The sequence below is a fragment of the Melanostigma gelatinosum genome, assembly GCF_949748355.1.
Source record: "Melanostigma gelatinosum genome assembly, chromosome: 21".
Classification (NCBI taxonomy): Eukaryota; Metazoa; Chordata; class Actinopteri; order Perciformes; family Zoarcidae; genus Melanostigma; species Melanostigma gelatinosum.
This window is the reverse complement of record NC_136654.1, coordinates 15,546,794-15,566,315: the sequence shown is the minus strand read 5'-3', so window position 1 is coordinate 15,566,315 and position 19,522 is coordinate 15,546,794. Positions and strand designations below refer to the sequence as shown.

At 46.9% G+C, this 19,522-nt stretch overlaps 1 protein-coding gene across 1 annotated transcript; it reads right to left on the bottom strand.

The window, feature by feature from the left end:
- Window positions 1-88: 88 nt before the first annotated feature.
- Window positions 89-19,052, bottom strand: hs3st3b1b (heparan sulfate (glucosamine) 3-O-sulfotransferase 3B1b). The gene is made up of 2 exons (XM_079293515.1): window positions 18,205-19,052; window positions 89-3,196 (listed from the first exon to the last, which is right to left on the bottom strand). Exons 1-2 carry the CDS (start codon window positions 18,783-18,785, stop codon window positions 2,578-2,580), a joined length of 1,200 nt encoding a protein of 399 aa, XP_079149641.1. The 5' UTR covers window positions 18,786-19,052; the 3' UTR covers window positions 89-2,577.
- Between the last annotated feature and the right edge of the window lie 470 nt (window positions 19,053-19,522).

Sequence of the window (19,522 nt, the reverse complement as noted above, 5' to 3'; positions counted from 1 at the left end):
CATTTGAGGGTGTCATTTTCCACAAAAAAATAAATTAAGAAGAGAATCAAGGAAATAAAAGTCAGGCACAAGAGGATTTGGTAAAATATATACTTTTTTATTTGTTTCTTCATACAAAGAAATATTTTGAATGTTCAGTATTTAATCATCTAGAAACATCTGTTCCATTTTGCTTTTGCATTGTGTAAAATTAATTCCTTTTGATGTACATACCACAAAATACTTGATTTACATGTTGTTTCATTTTTGTACATACAGATCTGCTAGTCTAAATACATATATGTGGGTAAGACAAACATTTGTAACATTTTTAGATCTCAAAACAGGTTGAATAAAACTCAACCATAACCGATGCAGCAACACGGTGTAAACCCATGAGTGCACAAAGTTTTTTGTTTTTTTTTCTGTTTTCATATATTCCCCTCAGTTACGTGAACTTGACCGGAATTCAAATGCAGGTCTCCATCAATTACAGGGAAAATGTCAGACTTCCAGAGTGTGACAGCTTGCTGAGAGAGGTCATAACTGCTTTCTTTTTAATAATCAAACATTGCACGAAGGAGAGAAGGGGGGATAAAGGCTTTCTCTCGTGGAGTATCATCGCTCAGGCAGAGTGAAAGTAAAAGATAGAACTACAACAAGCCTCCATCTCCCCTGCTCCCAGACATCGGTTTGAGGCTAAACCAGGCAGCGGGTTTCAATAGAAGAGAAATAGCTGAATTGGGTTCCCTCTGTCTTAATGACAGGAGCAGGCTAACTGTGTTGTGCTGGATATTTAAAGAGGCGCAGCATTTTCTTATCTTAAAAAAAAAAAGAGAGACAATCAAACTTTTAACTAAAAACTGAGTGACAATCTGACCTTTTGAAATTGCTTTGAGGGTCTTTTAGTGTGAGGATAGGTTGTGTACATTCAGTCGGGGCCCTGCTTTAAGCACATGAAGCCCTTCCTCTGGATGCTAATAATCCCTTCCCATTATCCCTGTATTTTCATGATGGCCACCACATTGAGCATGCATAGCGTAGCGTAGCACAGTGTAGCACAGCATAGCGCAGCGTAGCGTAGCATAGCACGGCCGCCTCCTTATATATTAGCGTGTCACCCGCTGCAAAGAGATCGGGCAGCACATCAAAGAATGATAACTACACGTTCTCTCCCTCTTGCATATCAAGAATTCAAGTAGAAAGACGAAAACAAAGAGGAGGGGGGGGGGGGCAGCGACAGCAAATCAAGCTGTGTGAAACGTAATATCAACACGCAGGTTGGGGTTGTTGTTTTTTGGCAACAAGTACAGAGGTGTGAGGGTGAGTGAATAAGGCATGAAGTATATAGGCCATGGACGATGGCACATGAGGTGTTCTTACACTAGAGAGGTTAGACACTGAACCCCCCCACCTCCCCCGCCTGAGGCAATTATTGCCGTGCTGAGAGTGCTTCACAGAAACCTTTCCTCTTCCTTTGATCTCTTTAGTCTGGGATCTGAGATGGGGCCTGGTGGACTTCTGTTTGAAGAAGCGCTATTTCAGTGAGGCGAAGCCAAGTTGTTGTCATCTTTTCTATCTGTATGCTCGATTCCTGACAGATATGCCTCCGCTGCCTCATGCGACGATGTTTTTTATCATTATTTTCTCTTTTTTACAGTGAAAGCAAGGCACACACCCTTCCCCTGACCCTCTGTGCTCCGGCTCTGCTCTACAAATCAAATGCCTCTCAAGGAAATTTGATTGAGACTTTGTGTGACCTTTGAACTGAGCGGATCGTACAAGAGCCTGGCTCTCAGCCAACACTGCTTCTAATGGGGAGTTAGAGAGCGGAGGCCCAATCGATCCGCCAGTTACCTTTGCCCGATTAGCATAATGTTAACATGGGCCCTTATGTGGTCCGGGATAGGATTTAGCGTTTGATGGATGGGTCATTCATTAGAGCAGGCAGCAGGAGCACTGAGAATGAAAGGGCAGCTGTATACTTTAAGCATGAGTGACACAATGAGGATCAATTAGGCCTATTGATCTCACTGTTATTGAGTGGAAAGGGACATGAGATCTGCAGCTAAGGCCGACGCCAGTGCAGGACAATTGGATTGCAGAAAACTGAACTGTGTTGGAGTGAAACACGTTACAGAAGAATCACACTCACAATGAGAGGGTTTGAAAAGGTAGAGATGCATATGAATGAGGATGCACATGGATCGGTGTCCTCCGCTTCTCTGTGAGCACTCCGTACCCGTAATATGGTGCTTTTTCATTTCATCCACCCTAATTTCTACTTCAGTCATCGCTGATTATCTGTATTACGAAGCACCGATAAAGCCGCTGAGTTTACAGGACCACGAGGGAGGGAGGCGAGGGGATTCAAATGAAAATGAGGAATGTTAAAAACAACATGTGGGCCAGATGTTATGTACAAATATGGTGAGGCAGCTTAGTGAATTAATTGCTTAGAAATAAAAATAAATTATTATAAAATAGATTTCTGTACATTTTACATATATATAGCAATATCTCAGCATCTTGCCATTGAATTACAGAAGGAACAAAAAAAATTGACAAAAAAAAGAATTGTCTTTCATGATTTTCGCATTAATCCCAACCAAAGTTATGTCCTGTCATCTGGTAGAACTTCATGTTGAAGGGCCTGTAGAAGTCCCGTAGCCTCTGCACCACCTCGGGGTCAATGTTGGGGTGGGTCCGCCCTTTGGTTTTGCCCAGGCAGTGGGGCTTGCTGCTGCCCTCGGCCTTCTTCAGGCACGGGAAACCCTTGGTCTGGTTGAAGTAAAAGTGTTTGTCCGTGATGATCCTCTTGAGCCCCAGGAAGTCCTGCACGCGGCCCAGCTCTCCGGCCGGGTCGCTGATCAGCCGCTCGCCGCTCACGAACAGGATCTGCTCCATGGGGAAGTACTGCAGCCAGTTGTCCAGGTGCTTGGCGTAGATGCCGATCTGGATGGCGCTCCACGAGGTGTCGATGAGCCCCGTAGTCCTGTTTTTGAAGGTGAGGCTCTCGAAGGAGGGAATGTCGGGCTTCTTGGACAGCGTCTGCGTGTAGTCCGAGATGGCCCTGGTGACGGGGTCCCTCACTACCACGATCAGCTTGGTGTCCCGGGACATGGCGGCGATCCTGGCTGGAGCCTCTCTGGTCACAAAGTAGCTGGGGGTTTTCTCCATGGTGATCTGGCCCTCCAGAGTCTTGGGCATCAGCTCCCTGAGAGGAGAAAAACAGAAAAGCACAAAAAGGAGGTTCGGAAAAGGGTAAGGTGGAGCAACGTCTTGCATAATGTAATCAAGTTGATGGGGTGTACTGTGTTCTGCAACCAATGACTCACTGAGCCCGTTTAGCCTTATTATAGGACTTGAAAACCTACAGTATTAGTGCAGGCAGCTCTCCAACACCAACACGCTCACTCACTCATAAGATATCTCACTTCTGACAGAACTACATAATCAAACACAGGGAAACATTTACAGGAATTTCCACCAAACATGGCCGACCCTGAATTTAACCATATTAGGGATTAGGAGCTGGGTTTTCCCACCTCTGCTCAGGCTCTTGAATTCTCGCTCTTCCTTTTTACATCTAACTTGCTATGTTTTTTTAAATTAATTAATTTATCATTTTCATTCAAATTAGCCTTTAAATGCATTTTCTTTCCTATAAATTAGCGTGTTAATTCCATTATGTGATGTATCTTCCCCGAGCTCGTCTTTCCTCAACCTCATTGCTGGATGTAATGTTCCAAAGTGGTCGGACCGAATCAAAATCCCCCCTCCCCACCATTGCAGCAAAAAAATATATAAATAAGAAATCAAACATGCATCAGTGCTGAAAGATGATGAGACTTGTTTCAGAAAGGGATTCAGTTTTTTAGTTTTTTTTACGGGGAGTGGGTTTGGTTTTGGGTGACGGACTGGCTGATGGGCTTCACACAGATATGTTACATGCAGACATATAATCAAGAGGCACTTGAGAGCAACTGGTTCTGAAGGAAAAGCGAGTGCGCTCTGCTCTCTCTGCATTAGGTCTCACAATCGGTGGCCAACCGCAGCGTCTCCATTATGGCGGAGGCGATAACAGCGGTTTGACTGACATTGGGACGTGGATTGCCTTTCCCTCTTTTGCCCCCCCCCCCCAGCACCAGGAAGAAAACGTATGTGTGATGTATATGCCGGATCAAATGTGCTGCTGGTGCTGGCTCGATGGGAGGGGTTCGCATTGTGGACGAGAAACAGTCGGATCAAAAATACAAAAAAAAACAGGAAACAAGCAGTTTGAAGCACTCGAAGGACAACAAAAACAAAATGAAGGACGAGATAACCGAGAGCACTTATCAGGGTGAGCACGCTCTCGCAGATAAGAGTCCTGTTAGCCTGTTGTACCCTGAGCCTCACCTTTGTTGTTCAAGCTGAGGCACTGATGCACCATTGTGGTCCATCCCATTGACATGCTGTGTAATCCCGCAGAGAGCAGAGAAAGTTAAAAGATGTCAAAACTACAATGTTGGACACATCGCGTACACTCAGAAGCCTGTAATGCTCGATTCTCCCCCAGAGCCTCAGCTGCTCAGCAGAAATATACTGTAAAAGCCCGAATCTAGTTCACGTCCATCCAGCTCATGGCTAATTCATGGTACATCGGCTCTCCATCGATGCACATATTTGTGTGCAAGAAAGAGGGAATGGTGAGGGAAAGGAGGAAAGGCCCAGGGTGTAACGTCAGGGAACTCATAAAATGGCTTGTGGAAATGGTGTTGGCAGATTTGTGTAATCCTAATGCAGTGCCAGTGATCTAATTATGATAATATCTTCTTGATTGCTGACACATCAGAGGGGTGAATGGAGTAGACGGAGGGGGGGGGGGGGGCAAAGATGTTTCCCAAATGCTCATTCAGCGCCAGACTGGGATCGTAAATAAACAAGCCGAGTGTCTTGTGTGATGAGATGCAGAGATAACACCATTGGGTTCAAAGCATGCAGGAGGCGTAGTGAGTGTAGCTTCCCAGTGTTGTTTTGCATCTTTAACACCGGCCTGACTCTCGGCCTGACCGCTAGTGGCCAGTCCAGGCTCATCAACAGCTTTTTGAAATCCAAACACACACAGCATGTTGTTTTATGCACGAGCATGCCAGCAAATCCATTCCGGTATCCGCAAACAACACTTCATGAGCACACGCTCTGAATTCTCTGCCACGACTTCAAGGAATACAAACCAAACATGCTCCACTTAAACTGCGCGCCTTTTCGCCATTCTCCTGAGATGCACAATGGTGATACTGCCTGCAAGCTTTTTGTCATTCCTTGTGCGAACATACAAAAAAAAGAAAAAAAAAAAAAAAAAAAAAGAGTCCAGAGCCGACACAGGGGAGGCAAATGGCTTCCCATCTAATCCGATTTCAACATGACAATACGCCGTGGCGATAGGGAGGAGGCCTGAGTTACAATGTGCATAGTGATAGATTATGCTGCTCCAAGCTCAGGGATTTTTTTTTACAAAAATCCAGTGTTGGGGGTTGGAGGAGCATAAAACAAGGAGATGGTTGGATAGCGAGGGAGAAAGAAAGTGGTGAGGAAACCCTTAAAAAGCTCCAAATCCACAAGAAGAGACCCCCCCCCCCTAATAAAAAAAATCTCCACCTCTGACTTAACCCGGCTCTCTCTGCCAAAGAGGCAAAAAAAAAAGAAAAGGCCAGCAGAGAGAAAAGAGGAGGGGATTTTTAGTGGGACAAGTAGCTCTTGGAGAAACAATGGCTATTATGCCCCTTTTTGATTTATGAGGTGCTGCTTTTAAAGATTCCGTCAGCAAACAGGCAATTCTGTGACACCGGGCTCCTCTTTTTTCCTGCCTTTCTTTGAAAGTGAGCCATTGTCCTCGAGTGGAGGGGTGAGCGGGGCAGCGGTCAGGGCAGCGGGGCGGGGATGGGGGGCAGGGTGGAGGGGGGGGGGGGGCGGATAGAGGAGAAGGAGGGAGGTAGGGGGGGGGGGTGCTTATCGAGGGCTGAGTGGAGTCCTTCTCAACCTCGAGTGAGAGAGAAGCCTTTTGGAGGGCTCTTAAGGGGAACGTGTGCCAAAATGGCCCCGCAAACATCAGCCTGCCCGCTGCGATACCGAGGACTCTACTGTCTAATCAGGGGAACGGTAAGAAACCGTAAATAACGTGACATCATGAGGCAAAAACTTTTTTCCTCGCCTCGATTGTGCCTCCACATGATATATATCTGTCAACTTGTATCTCGCCTCTCTGCACCTTTCGCCCATTGAGATTATTTCCAAGTTACAAGACATGCCAAAAGCAGCGATAAGAGACAAAGCAGAAGCCCTCGTCACATGACGGCATCAAACGGGGGCCGGCCGAGTGGCCCTTTGGCCTGTGTTTTTAAAGAGCCCTCATCCCGCCGGAGATAAACGGCAGGCAGGAAAAGGGTTATTTCTGTCGGGTGCTTCTGCCTCCCTCCTGTCATGTTTGATTAGACGATAGCGGGCTGCCACTGAGCTCACACAGCATCCCTGACAAAATGACTCGTTTGCCCACACTCAAAAGGATAGAAGCTATTTGGCGCCCGTCCGTCAATTTCCCGTTCGACACAAAGTGTTTTCAATTGTCTCACATGTCTGGATGTTGAAAGCATTTGAATCTCAAATTAGGGTTTGTTTATTTGAATACAGACAAATCTGAGGGCACTTTGTATCCACCAGCGGAGGGAGGGTGTGGCTCTACTCCTATGGGCATTTAAAGCTGGAGATGTCTCGTTTCCAGGGCTCGTAGACCCTGGAGCGTGTGTTACCTCCCCGTGGGAGGTGACGCCACCCAAAACAACAGCGTGCACTGAACAGTGCTCTAAGTAGAGGCTGAATTCACCAAAATATATCAAACAAATCAGCTACTTTTGGGTAATCAAGCAGACTTCACTTCTACGTCCTGGAATCCGTGAGTTTCCGTGACATTAAAACACCCCACAGCCTCCACTCTTCACCCCGTTCTCTCATCCATTGATCCCAGCGGTTCCGCCGACCTGACAATCAGGCCTCGAGGTCCGATAGCAAAGTGACACTTCACAAGTGGGAAGACGGAGAGGAGGGGAAATGAGGGAAGAGGTACTGAAAGGCTCCCTTTCTTCTCCAAGGGCCTCTTACCCGAGCCCTCCACATGAACCAATGCGGTGGACGTACGAGCATTTAAGGGAAATACAAAGAAACATCTTTATTCCTCATTGGATGATACAGATCTTGAGCAGCTACTTGTTCGTTCACAGTCGAAGTTGAGTGCAAAATAAAACTCATTATATTTCTTCAGACCATGTGTGGATAAATCGTGGAGCTAGAAACACAGTGGACAGGATGATAGATGATACATGCAGATATGGAGGGTCCATGAATTCATGGGTGAGTCACTGATAAATAAAAGTTCATCACCAGCGCTGCCTTTTAAAGCTCTCAGCTCGCAGCAGGAGAAGCCTACATGCTATGAAATGGAACTGAAGAGAGCAAAATGTTTATGAAACACACAAGCAGACACACACACACACTATGGCCACTCCAAAGGGAGGCAGGCATGCACTCTGCGGGCTCACTGAATACTTTCAAAGTAGTATTTAAGCGCATACAGAAGCTGGGCATTTTGAAATACACTCCACTGTGCCTGGAGTCTGACATTATATTTAACCACATGGCTTTGGCTGTAAATTAAAAAGAATAGAGAAGATGGTTTATGGACGCAGAGAGGGAGAAGAGCTCCGGCTGCAGTTGCAGAAGCTTCATCTGGTCTCTCCTTCAAGCCCTTGGACTGGAGTCCAGGTGTTAGTACGTGGCCACTTGGAGCTTTTTGACAGTTCCTTTCCTGGCTGAGGAGAGCCAGAGATCTCTGCTTAAACCTGAGACCTTGCAGGAGCGCCTGCTGAAGAGGGTCTGTGCGCATCCGCGTCTCATATATGTCTTATACACAAGTGTCCATCTGTATGAGTCTCTCACACCTGCTTGTAACTCGATACCCGCATGATGAACCCTGAGGGATGACGATGCAGCGCCTTCATCAGCCCCGATCAGAGTCATCTGTCGGGGCTCCTCCCGGGCCTGAGGTTTCAAATTGACAGGCCTCACTGAATGATGGTGTCACTGGAAACTCGGGAAGGAGGCTGAGCGGAAGCCCCTCCAAATCATCTGTCTGCTAAAAGGATTAATAATGCAGGCCGGCCTGGTATCACACACACACGGACCTGGATGGGATGGTGCGGTTCTAATGAGGGCAGCTGTTTGAAGGCGGAATGTCTCCTCCAGATATCCGGGGCCACTTTCCTTTGGAAGTAGTTTTAGGTGCTAACGCTGGTATTTCTTTCCATGGGGGGACTATTCCTTCTTGGGGTATACCATTGTTATATTTTAAGATACCGCTGGAGGTACATGAGCACAGAGAGAAAAACTTTATCAAGTCAAGTCATAACGCGCTCGGCACAAAATGTCATGACATTTCTTTCAACAACAGTCACTGGTGCTAAAGTCAAAGTTTCTTTGATTTTGTCAAGTCCAGTATAAAGCCATCAAATTGGTGACTCGAGTACACACCTCTGATATTAAAAACAGATGGATGCTGATGCGACATACAACTGGGGAGGAAGAGGGACCTCATTGAAGTCGAGTGTCTGATTCTAAAAAGATGAATAAATCAAAATAAAGCCCGATAGCCCAATGCAAGCAAAATACTGATTGACTCAGGTGGGAGGAGCTACAGAAGATTAGAACATTTCTACAAGCGAGAGGGAGAGAAGGGAGTCTGGGACAACAGGATCTAAGGTCAAAGTATGATGCAGCGGCTACCATTTTAGGCTTTTCCAGAATAAACTGGTTTCCGAGCCTTCATCTCGTCTCTTGCTCGATGACACTTTGACACCTAAACTCTGCGCCGGAGTCCTGATCTGGTTGATAAATGCAGCTCCCAGACCCCTTAACTCCGTCAAGACGTTGCTCTGTGTCAGAGCAGCCTGGGAATCTACTGACCCTCCGTGTAAACAAGGCAGTTAACCCGACCGACGCAAACCCGTCCATCCATCATGTTTCACTGGAATCAGGGAGTCACGCATCGCCAGAGCAGAGAATTTCTTTTTTTTATCAGACTGTCTCTTACAGAGTGTGTGTGTTTGTGTGGGAGAGGGAGAGAGTGAATGACAGAGAGAATGTGAGGAAATGAGGGAGGAAAAGATAGAAAGAGGGAGAGAAGGGGAGTCGGGCCTTGCGGCCACAGACCATCCAGCCCGGTTTCGGGCTCATACCCAGCCTGGTTTTGGAGGCAACATCAGACACTGGTGAAGTAGAATAAATAAATAGAGAGCTAACCGCCACACATAATGTCATGGACTACATGGGGTCAGACACCCCGGCAGCATATTACACCCCCCCCCCCCGTGATGTCCTGAAAATACTTAAGTGCAGCTGAGGCCTTCTGCTCTGATGTGGTTGCCTTGTGATGGGCAGCATCGCAGAGGCATGACAAGCACACATTATTCAATTCGGTGAGTAATTGTAATTTGTTTTTTCCCGCTCGGAAAATCTGTTTTTGAGTGTATTTGTTGCTATTTGGCACGCTTTGGAAAACAACACAGCCATGAGGGGTTTTTTTGTTTTGGTTTTTTTCTTCAGGGGCCGGGAACCACATCGGCCTGTGGCTGTAGACGGCTGCGAGGAACGACCGAGTGTTAATAACCCTGCAGTGAAGCGAAGGAGTCCACCACCATGTGGTATAAATAAACCAGAGGAGCTGGTGAAAGGGACGGTGGAGGGTAGAAGGTAAAGAAATCCTCCCCTTCCCTCTCATCAATGTGCAACAGCATCTTCGAGCTTTCCAAAAGAAAAAAAAGCTCAATTGTTCTGGCTCCCCGCTTTGTTCGACACGCGGTACGAGGTGAGTCACGTGACACCGCCGCAGCCATCAAGGCTTGTTGCATGCGCCTCGACGCCAGCGGAAGACACTCGCACGCACTCTGTGGAATGCAACCACTCGGCGATGTGACCCAGAATTTGTTTAGCGCTTGTAATCCTCACTAATCAGTGTGTTTGCTCTGGGTCTGTTTGCTGAAGGTGTTAGCCCCACAGCTAGCCACGCATTCCACCGCTCCGTCAGGATCGGGGCGCGACTGGCTGACAGCTTGGACGGGGAGATAAACCGATGAACCGTGACGGGATGAGACAAAACAAACAAACAGGGGAAGCAACAAGGAAGGGCTGCAGGTGGAGCGTGTGTGTGTGTGTGTGTGTGTGTGTGTGTGTGTGTGTGTGTGTGTTTCTGGGTGTTGTTGTGTGGCAGAATCAGCCAGTCTGACTGATTTCCTGACACTTGACATGCACCAAGAGGCCCACGACTCCTTGATCTAGCTACAGCAGAGATGAATAAAAGATGAAACAGACTGGAGAAGAACATAGGCTACATGCCACCACCCCCACTCCCTCGATGCACACACACACACACACACACACACACACAGGGAGAGAATGAGAGGGAGCGAGCTGCTTTGCATCCTGTTTGAATTGCCTGTCATCCGTAACTGCCTGCACACCTTTTTGAAGACAGGTGAACTACAAAGTGCGTGTGTGCGAGAGAGAGAGAGAGAGAGAGAGAGAGAGGGGATTTCCGCTCTACTGTATGTCACTCAGTGAGCTTCCTGCGTGTTTGGAATCTTATTATGATTATTTTTGCTTCCTCACACTGCAGCTGTTGTCGCAGGTTAATGGTTTACAAATTCCTGAAAATGGGCCTGCCTCCCGAGCAGACGTATAATTAGCTAAATTGAGTAACGATAGCACCAGTCGCGACGATTAACCTGCTGCTTTTCAGAGAAGGAAAGAGTGGCAGCAGAGCTCCTCGGGCATCCGTACAGATTTCTTTGGATTTGAGCCCAGATGTTGTCTCCTGCAATATCTCAGAGCCCCGGCGAAGACAAGATAATTGCTGTTGAGAACATCAGGCCACGTTTTTTAAACCATCTCTGCTGCCAAACGCAGACATCGGTGCTCGTTTCAGGATTTCATCGTTCCTCGTGGAGCGCGATGACAAATGTTTTCATCCCTCCGCTGTATCCCGATCAGTAAGCCTCTCGGTCAGACGTGACACGGGATCTGCTCCGACTCTGTGAGAGGAAGCTGTTGTGTGAAGGGAGTGGAGAAGAGATATTTGAGAAAGGCTAGATTAAAACTATGTCGGCTCTTGGCCAGGAAGAGGAAAATGTTTATTTTCCTTCTGTTTCACTTCATATCCACTTAGCTTCTTCTTTTTTTTTCCAGAATTATAAAAGCACTTGCATAACCTTTGCCAAAAGTGCAGAGTGCTCTACATTTCTCAATTGAAGTATCGAAAAATCAGATTTTTAAAAATCTGATTTGGATCAAATATGCAAAGAGATCATAATCAAAGGCTGCATGTGCCAGATTTCTTCCCATTTGGGTAAGAACACTAGTTTATGAGAGAACTGCTGATAGTACGCTCTGCAGGGCTCTATTCACAATGTTTAGAGAGCGAGAGAGCTTTTAAAGGGGGGAAATAATCCACACAGACACCCTGCTTGTTCCTGAACCCACAACTTAACCTTTTGACCGAATTTCATGTCGTAAAGGTTTTGGACATCCTGCTTATTTAACTTTTTTGTTGTTTTAGCAAAGAAACGGAGCAGAAAAGCAGCAGTTTGATAGCAGTGCGGTAGTTTTGCTGCGTCCAAAAGATACAGCGCGCGGTTTCCAGATTCTGATCAGTTAAACAACCGGTGGAGAGAGAAACTACTCGTCGCCGTGGTGGGAAATAATTGGAAGTGAGTTGAGTTTGGCCGGGTTGTCTTGGAGTCGGCGCTGAAGTGTTCTTACAGCTCTTATGAGACGTACTCCCAACAGCTCTGGGAGTACGTCTCAATGGGGAGAAAGTGACTAGTGTCATGCAGGGAGACAACTCGGGGCTTCTAATGAGGCTCTGCTCTTTTGCTGCCGGGCTAATGGAAACCTCGGGAGACCTCGGCCGCTCTCTCCGTGTGTGTCCTCTCTTCCCAGAGGCAGGCACACTCTAATGGCTACCTCTGGGACTTAATACCTGGGACAAGTGAAGCTTTACAGGTGCACTGTCATCACTTTCTCCACCTTCTCCTCAGCTACATTTTCCTTTTCTTTCGTGAAAGCAGCGAGGAGTTCCCTGACTAACCCGTCTTTAACGGCGAATGATTAACCAAACCGTTTTTAGAGTGTTTCTCCGAGCCTCCAGGGCTATTTTAATGCACTAAAGAGGCTTTATTTCGCAGCAATGAATGCCCATTAACTCCGGCGGGAGGACGTCTGGTTGTGTTCTGACATGTGCAGCAACATCCAAATTATCACCTCGTTTAAATGGGCCTAATTCGCACAGAGGGAGGGTTTGTGCGCTTCCTATTCTTCCTCCAATGCTACTTCATTACACTTCTCTATGAGTGTCTCTTATTGTTGTCTACTTCGAAATTGCATAGAAAAACAAGAGCATTCTGTGGCAGCAGTCACGTGAGGCTTCTTTCCCGGAGTGAATGAGGAGTCCACACTCCTTTTTTTTGTTTTAAAGGAGCGTGTGCGCGCCTTGTGTTTTTGCTGTTTGCATCAAGCGTGTGAATTCAGGAGTGTGTGAATGTTTGACGGCAAGTTCCTCTAAGGCTCTGTGGCTTTTATCCTCAGCTCCGGCGGGAGGTTCCTGTCGGTGGCGGCCATATTGTCGTCACTGGTGCGGGGCAGTGCTCACTGGACACCACCTCGGGAGGCGGAGGGGGTGGGGGTGAGGAGGCAGGCCACCTCAGTGCAGCGCTGCCACTCCCCTCTCCACAGGTCTCCCCTTTCACAATTAACCGCTTGTAATTTGGGGATGAAAGCGGCCTTTTTCTCAGTTTCTCTCTCCCTTCTCGGGTGAGCCGCGCCAGCTTAGGCGGCTGGGGGGGGGGGGGGGTGGGGAGAGAGGGCCCCCCGTCCCTCCACGCTGACCAAAACGCCTCTCTAAGAGACTCGCGGCGAGCCCCGCCCAAGATAGCGCAAACCGAGCATGACATGTGACACTATTCTTGCACATTGGCAGAGCAAGTGCACAGCTGGGGGAGGGATTTGAGGGTGACAGTTGGTGGAGGACCTGGGAGGCAGTGATCCACTCATCTGGGAACACAAGGTGGAAGTTTAGCCAACACAGAGGCACAGTTTCAAACTGCTTGTTTTGTTCTGCGTTATGTCCTCGGCCCCCTGAGGAGCCGCGGAGTTCCGGGAATCAGGAAACAATTAAAGCGCCAAAGTATCACATCAGCTGAGTCCATCTTCTCTTGAACTGTAACTGGGTTGCAGCCTCTCAGTGTTCCAGCGCGCACAGATTCTGTCAAACGCAGAGTTCTAAAACCAAACGGTCATCCTCGTGAACGCACCTCTTAAAGGTGGGCTCAGACTCTGAAATCCCCAGCGGGGCTTGTAGCTTTCTGTAGCTCTGCAGATGGTCAACACAGAGAGCCTGTCAGCAAGCAGACGCGGGTCTGACCCCAGTCAAAGGCCCTTAACCCATCTCCGCACATTACCTCCAATCAGGCCTGACCAATCAATACTGGCCATCCCCGAGGAGAGAGGCCATGCTGACATTTGTGCCCGCCGTCTCAGCGCTTTCATTCTTTTGTGACTGGAGACGACCATTACTTGCGGCTCCGCAGCTGAGCTTGTCACAACAACTTTAGACATATCGGCTTTCACCATAACATGCCCGTGTATGCAAACATTGGCGCGAGACGTTTTTTTTTTTTTGGGGAGCGGTGACGAGTTGATGCCCTTCACTGGGGCTCCAAAGAACCAGGTGGCCTCTTTTGGTCCATTGAGAGGAAGGAAGGAAGGAGGGCGAGGTCAGTGGCAACAGAGGGTGGATGGGTCACCTACATGGAAATAGGAGCACCCCCGTGGTGAGCAGATGAAAGGACGTGCACCCATCCAGAACCGTCCCCGACATGGCCAGGAGCAGCAGGCTGACTCCGGCTCAACAGCCACCAGCGGGGGTGCAACGGCCTTTGGATAACGGCTTTCAAACAGCGCCGACTTCCGCAAGCATCCGCAAGTCTGATAGCGGAACGGGATTTTTTTTCCGGGAGCCTCCTTTTCAACAATGCCTCACTTGTTCTTTTTTTTAAGTACCTTTTACTGACACTGCTTTGTAGGTCTGTTTACCTCCACAGTGTTTTATCACTGACGAGATACAAAGGTTGACCGGAGGGACATCCTGCTTGGGGATGGCGCCGGTTTCAACCCCAGCAGTCTCTTGACAGCGACTGAAGCCGAACCTTTGATCACAAACCGCATCACACGAGGACTGAATGTTGCACAGCTCAGTGTGCGCTCAAAGTTACACGCTGCATTCTTATGACCGAGCAGCTCACGAACAATTCATCTTCAAAAAATTGTCAAATGGCAATTTCTGATACATTCTAGAAACACAACCACAGTCCTCGTACCGCCCGTGTGGCCGTTGAACTGTGTGACTATACGCTCTCTGTGTTCTAAAGCCACTCTATGGGAGGAGCAACAGCGTCAACAGTGCCGGGGCCCTGCCAGCGAGCTAAGACCAGAGCCTGCGACACGACAGCAAAACCACAGCACAGTAATTATCTACCAAAGCCCCTTCATAGCCAATCGGGCCAAATGCAATATGAAGAGAGCGACATGCACCGCAGACTGACGGGGCGAAATGATGTCAACAAGAGTTCGGAGTAAATCAAATACCAGCGTCAACTTTTATCCGTCTGTGTGGACGTTTGTTCAAAGTGACAGGACCCTTCGAACAAACTGCAAATATACACGCAAATATGTAATAAGTCTGACAATCTTACGTGCAACCGCTAAACTAAAGGCGATTGTGCTTTTGCTTGCAAACGTTGGTACCACCTCCCACAAAGTCACAAAAATAATTCTTCCGTTTTTTCATGATTTTGTGACTTCATTTTTTGGTTGTTTGTTCACTTTGTCTCCTTGTGTCGATAATGTGTCTTCTGTGTCTTTATATGTGTTGTGTTGCTTTGAAAAGTGCAAAAAAAATTTGCTTGCAACGTTACTTTTATTGCCACAAATTACATAGCACCTAATTATTTTCTTTGTTTACTTATTTCATTGTTTATTTTCGCATAAGTAATAAAACTAAATGCACCAGAGTTAGCTGAAAGCATATTTGCCTCAGTTGTCATTGGACAGGTCGACAAAAAAGCAACAACCACATGACATACACGACATGAAACAACACGATACATAACAGTCCATCAGTGTGACATCATAAATAGAATCAGCGGGATAAATACAATAAATTGTCTACTTTTGTGCTGACTTTAGCTTAAACTTAAGGCTGGTTTTAAACACATACAAGCAACTTGCTCACACTGCTGAGCTCTATTATATTCTGCGTATGGATTATTAATCTGTCCAGGAATCAACTTTAATGTATGTGCTGAAGATAAGTACATATTTTCACTCATCAGTTACCACCAGGCGACTCGGCTTTCACCAAACCCACCAAACAGGTGCAAGTAGAACAGGAGAAATGACGAAGCGGCGTTCCTGTTCACACTCAGTCACACTGGCCTGCTGAGCTCGGACTCTCTCTTTCTCTGTGCGTGTGCGTGTGCGTGTGCGTGTGTTCCTTGGTTGCCAGTTCATGCATGACCTCACTGTGAAAATGTGTACCTCCTGATACAAGGACCGCTCGGTCAAAAGCATGAATCGTGTGTTTGTCTTTGGCACAAATAAAAAGTCTCATCAGAAGTCCACAATAAGACTTGTTATCGCCACCTCCATTCATGTTGAGGCTCCCCCCCCCCCCCAGTCTTTCCTGCTCCCTCTGTGGCTGCATTGACTCGGTGGAATTCCAGCTAGCTCAAAATGTGCGTCCATTTTGGGGGCACGGATGTGGGAGGTGGGGGGGGGGGGGGGTACAATAGTGGACAGCAGAGAGATTGTGCAAATGAACAAACAAGGAGAGGTCAATTGCACAACTCGCGCACACACACACACACACACAACCGTCTGTAACCGCCTGCATAAATGGCCGTGAGCAGATCATATTCCCACAGAATATATTTCAATGCCACGCAATTTTGCCCCTGTGTGGAACATTCCAGCGTTCATCCCTATCTGCTGATGGGGGGGAAACGTTTTAGAGAATCAGCAATAAATGATTTCCTTTCTCGGTCCATCCTCGCTCGGAAAAAATAGAATCACTCAAAAACGTTTTTGGTTTTTTTCTCCACTACTTTGTGATTGCTTTGCTTACACCAGCTGTTTCACTGAAACATGCAAGTCTTCCATTAAAGTGTGTGTGAAGACGGATTTCACTTTAACACCCAGTGAGAGAGCACTTCTATAAGACACAAACAAGTCAGTGGACTTGTGCATGGCATAAACACCACTGTTTGGGTATCCTGTTGCAGCATGAAATGCCTCAAACCACACGAATGATCTGAAGTCTTCTCAAGTTTTGCTTTCAATGCCGAATAAAAAAAAGAAAAGAAAAGTTATCCGTGTATTTCTGTGAGTCAGACTCAACATATTCGGGGTTTTTTTTGGGACAGCAAAAGGAAATAAGAGTAAAATGAGATTTCGATCGAGACAATACGCTTCCATACAATCAAAATCAACACAACCTAAAAGTTTTTTTTTTAATATCAATCTTTCAGATGAGCTTGAACTTCAGATGCAAACGTTGATAAAACACAGCAGGGGAAAGACTTTCCGCAGCTTATCCGAGATGAAGACAGAACATAATTAGCGGATTGTAAGTGGTAAGTCCAACAGCCAATCAGGGTGTTGATTTAGCCATCGGCGATTTATGAGCCATAACCGTTGCGTGTTTATTTGCCTATCAAATAAGGAAAAAAACAGTCTGATCATTTACATTACTCGGATACATTATTACAAAAAAACTAATTTATTGAAGATTAGAAAAACTCGAGCAGCTCTTTATATTCACACTTTGTGATGTAAATGAAAAGGACAATGTTAGTGTGTCGACCTCTGAAGATGTTAAACGGGTTTTATTCTGAGTGGGATCCTCACTTTGTTTTGCAGATCCCTTTTTTTCCTCGCAACGTGAACCGTTAGGCCTGTGGAGCCCTTTGACACAACAATGCTCAGAACCATATAACACTATTAGGTTCAATATTCGACAAGACAAAAACCCCGATGTAATCATCTCTTCTTTTTTTAAATCTCAAAAAGTAAAAACAAAAAAAAAAGTTTGGATCTCATCACACTGGGATCGGTCAGATTTGCGCAAATTGTGCCATCCACGTTACGCACGATATCACACTGCATGTAACGAACAATATCTGTGGGGGTCAGGTTTTATCATGAAGGCGCGGACACAAATGTAACAGAAACGTTCCTATGACGCCAAACCAAATACTCCAAATGAATCCGATTGAATTGATAAAAACGCACCATGATCATCAAAAACAAACAAAAAACAAAACCAAATCATTTCTCATTCTAACTCGACAGAGAAGCCCGGAGACACGTCAGCGTGGAGGTGCAGTGTTGCGCTGCGTCCAATAGAGATCACTGCGCATCGCAGAAACAGGCCAGCCTGCCTGTGATCTACGAGCAGCCCCGTAACGTGACAACAAATCAATACTTTATAAAATAACATCCACGATCAACCAAGTCTGCGATCACAACTTAAAATCAACGACAGCAATTAATAAGGTATTTAATAATGTGCGCGAGCCAGCAGCATCGAGGTGTAAATGGACAGAAAGTAGAGCAAGAGTCACAACCAAATGTTGTCACCGTGTGAATCTATTTCAGTAGTTTCAGTTTGGAATAAACTCGACACTTTCTGGATCATTGCTACAATGAAAAATAATTATACATATAGATGTATCTCTATATATATCTATGTTATAGTTTTATGGAGGTCCTATCAAACCTAGTTAATTAGCTTCTCATGTTCCTAACGCTGTTGGGAGATTAATAAAGAACATCTTTACATTTCTCTGTAGAAACACTATCAATTTGATAAAACACGTATTTTTATTTGTTTACCATATTGGCATATTGGCAAACAACACCAGCAGTGTTTTGCAGCACTGCACTGCCGATCCCCCTTTACATCTATTTCATGGAGTAATACAAATCCTCTAGAAATGGCCCGGGCTCTTACATTTATGTTTTTCTGCACACATCCACTCATCATCCAAACGCAGCAGCGTCAAATGAAACTGCAGTCGTTACCTGTACCACTCCAGTCCGTTGTCGTAGTTGCGGTCGAAGAAGTGCGGCTCCGCGCCCACGGCTCTGATGTCCGGGTGAACCCGGAGGAACTCCAGCAGAGCCCGGGTCCCTCCTTTCTTCACCCCGATGATGATCGCCTGCGGTAGCTTCTTGCTCCCGGAGCCGTTGGAGAAGCTGGACATGGCGCTGGGCTCCGGGGCTCTCTGCTGCTCGCCGCGCATCTCGTCCCAGTCGTCGGCTCTGTCCGCCTCCAGCTCGTTATTGAGCAGGTCTCGGGACGCGGCGGTCCTGATGGACGGCTCCTCGTAGTCGCTCTCTATATCCTCCCACGGCTGCGGTTGGGCCAGCAGCCTGGACACCAGGTCCGTCCCGGCGCTCTCTGTCCTCTTGGCCACCGCCGCTCCGGTCTCCTTGCCCCGGTAACCGTCCACCACCAAGCTTGGCATGGTGGAGCAGTAGCCCACGCAGGAGTACAGCATGTATACCCAGATTAAGAACATGATGCTGAGCAGGATTAGTTTCTTCTTCACGGGGCTGGACCAGAGGGCATACAGGCTGTGACAAACCGGGCTATATTCCATCAGCCTTTCGGTTGAAAATCATATCCCAGCGGCGCATATTGCCCAACTCACTCCCGGTGGCACCTCGACAATCCTCGCAAAATTACGCACATGCTCGGCTCAAACTAAAAAATAAATAAATACAACTTACAAATAAAAACAAACTCTAAATATAATAGAGAGCGCGATAATAAATCCAGGACTGAAAAGGCAGTGAGGAATTTGAAATGATAGTTTTGGCTACAATACGGGAGATTGTTGAGCTGCGACAGGCGCACCGCGGTGCTGCTCGGGGCTCATCTCAGGTTTGATTAGAAAAAACTGCAGCCGGAGCGCGAGACCTTATACAGAGACATGCGGTGGAGTGACAGCGGCGGCAGCCAATAGGTGCGCGGGAGGGAAATATGTGGACGTTCGTTGATGGCAGCGGGTCCAATCAGAGGGAGGCGCGGGCGGTGCCGGCCGTGGGAGCCTCGGAGTGGAGGCTGGAGCATGTGTGCGCGACTCTGCTGAGAGTTTGGAAAACTTTCTTATTGGGGCATGGACGCCAATTAACTGGTGTTTCTCCTGCGGACCTGTTGTTCAAATGAGTTCAGATGAATTTAAAATGTGTCTGTCGCAGGTTTAGTCTCATATTGTTGACACATCACAACTCTTTTGTTCCAGGTTTTTATTTTTGAATTATGAAATGAATAAACTTCAGAATCACTTTCATCAGGAGCTTCAAACACAATGAAAAGAGTCAAAGAAAAATGCTT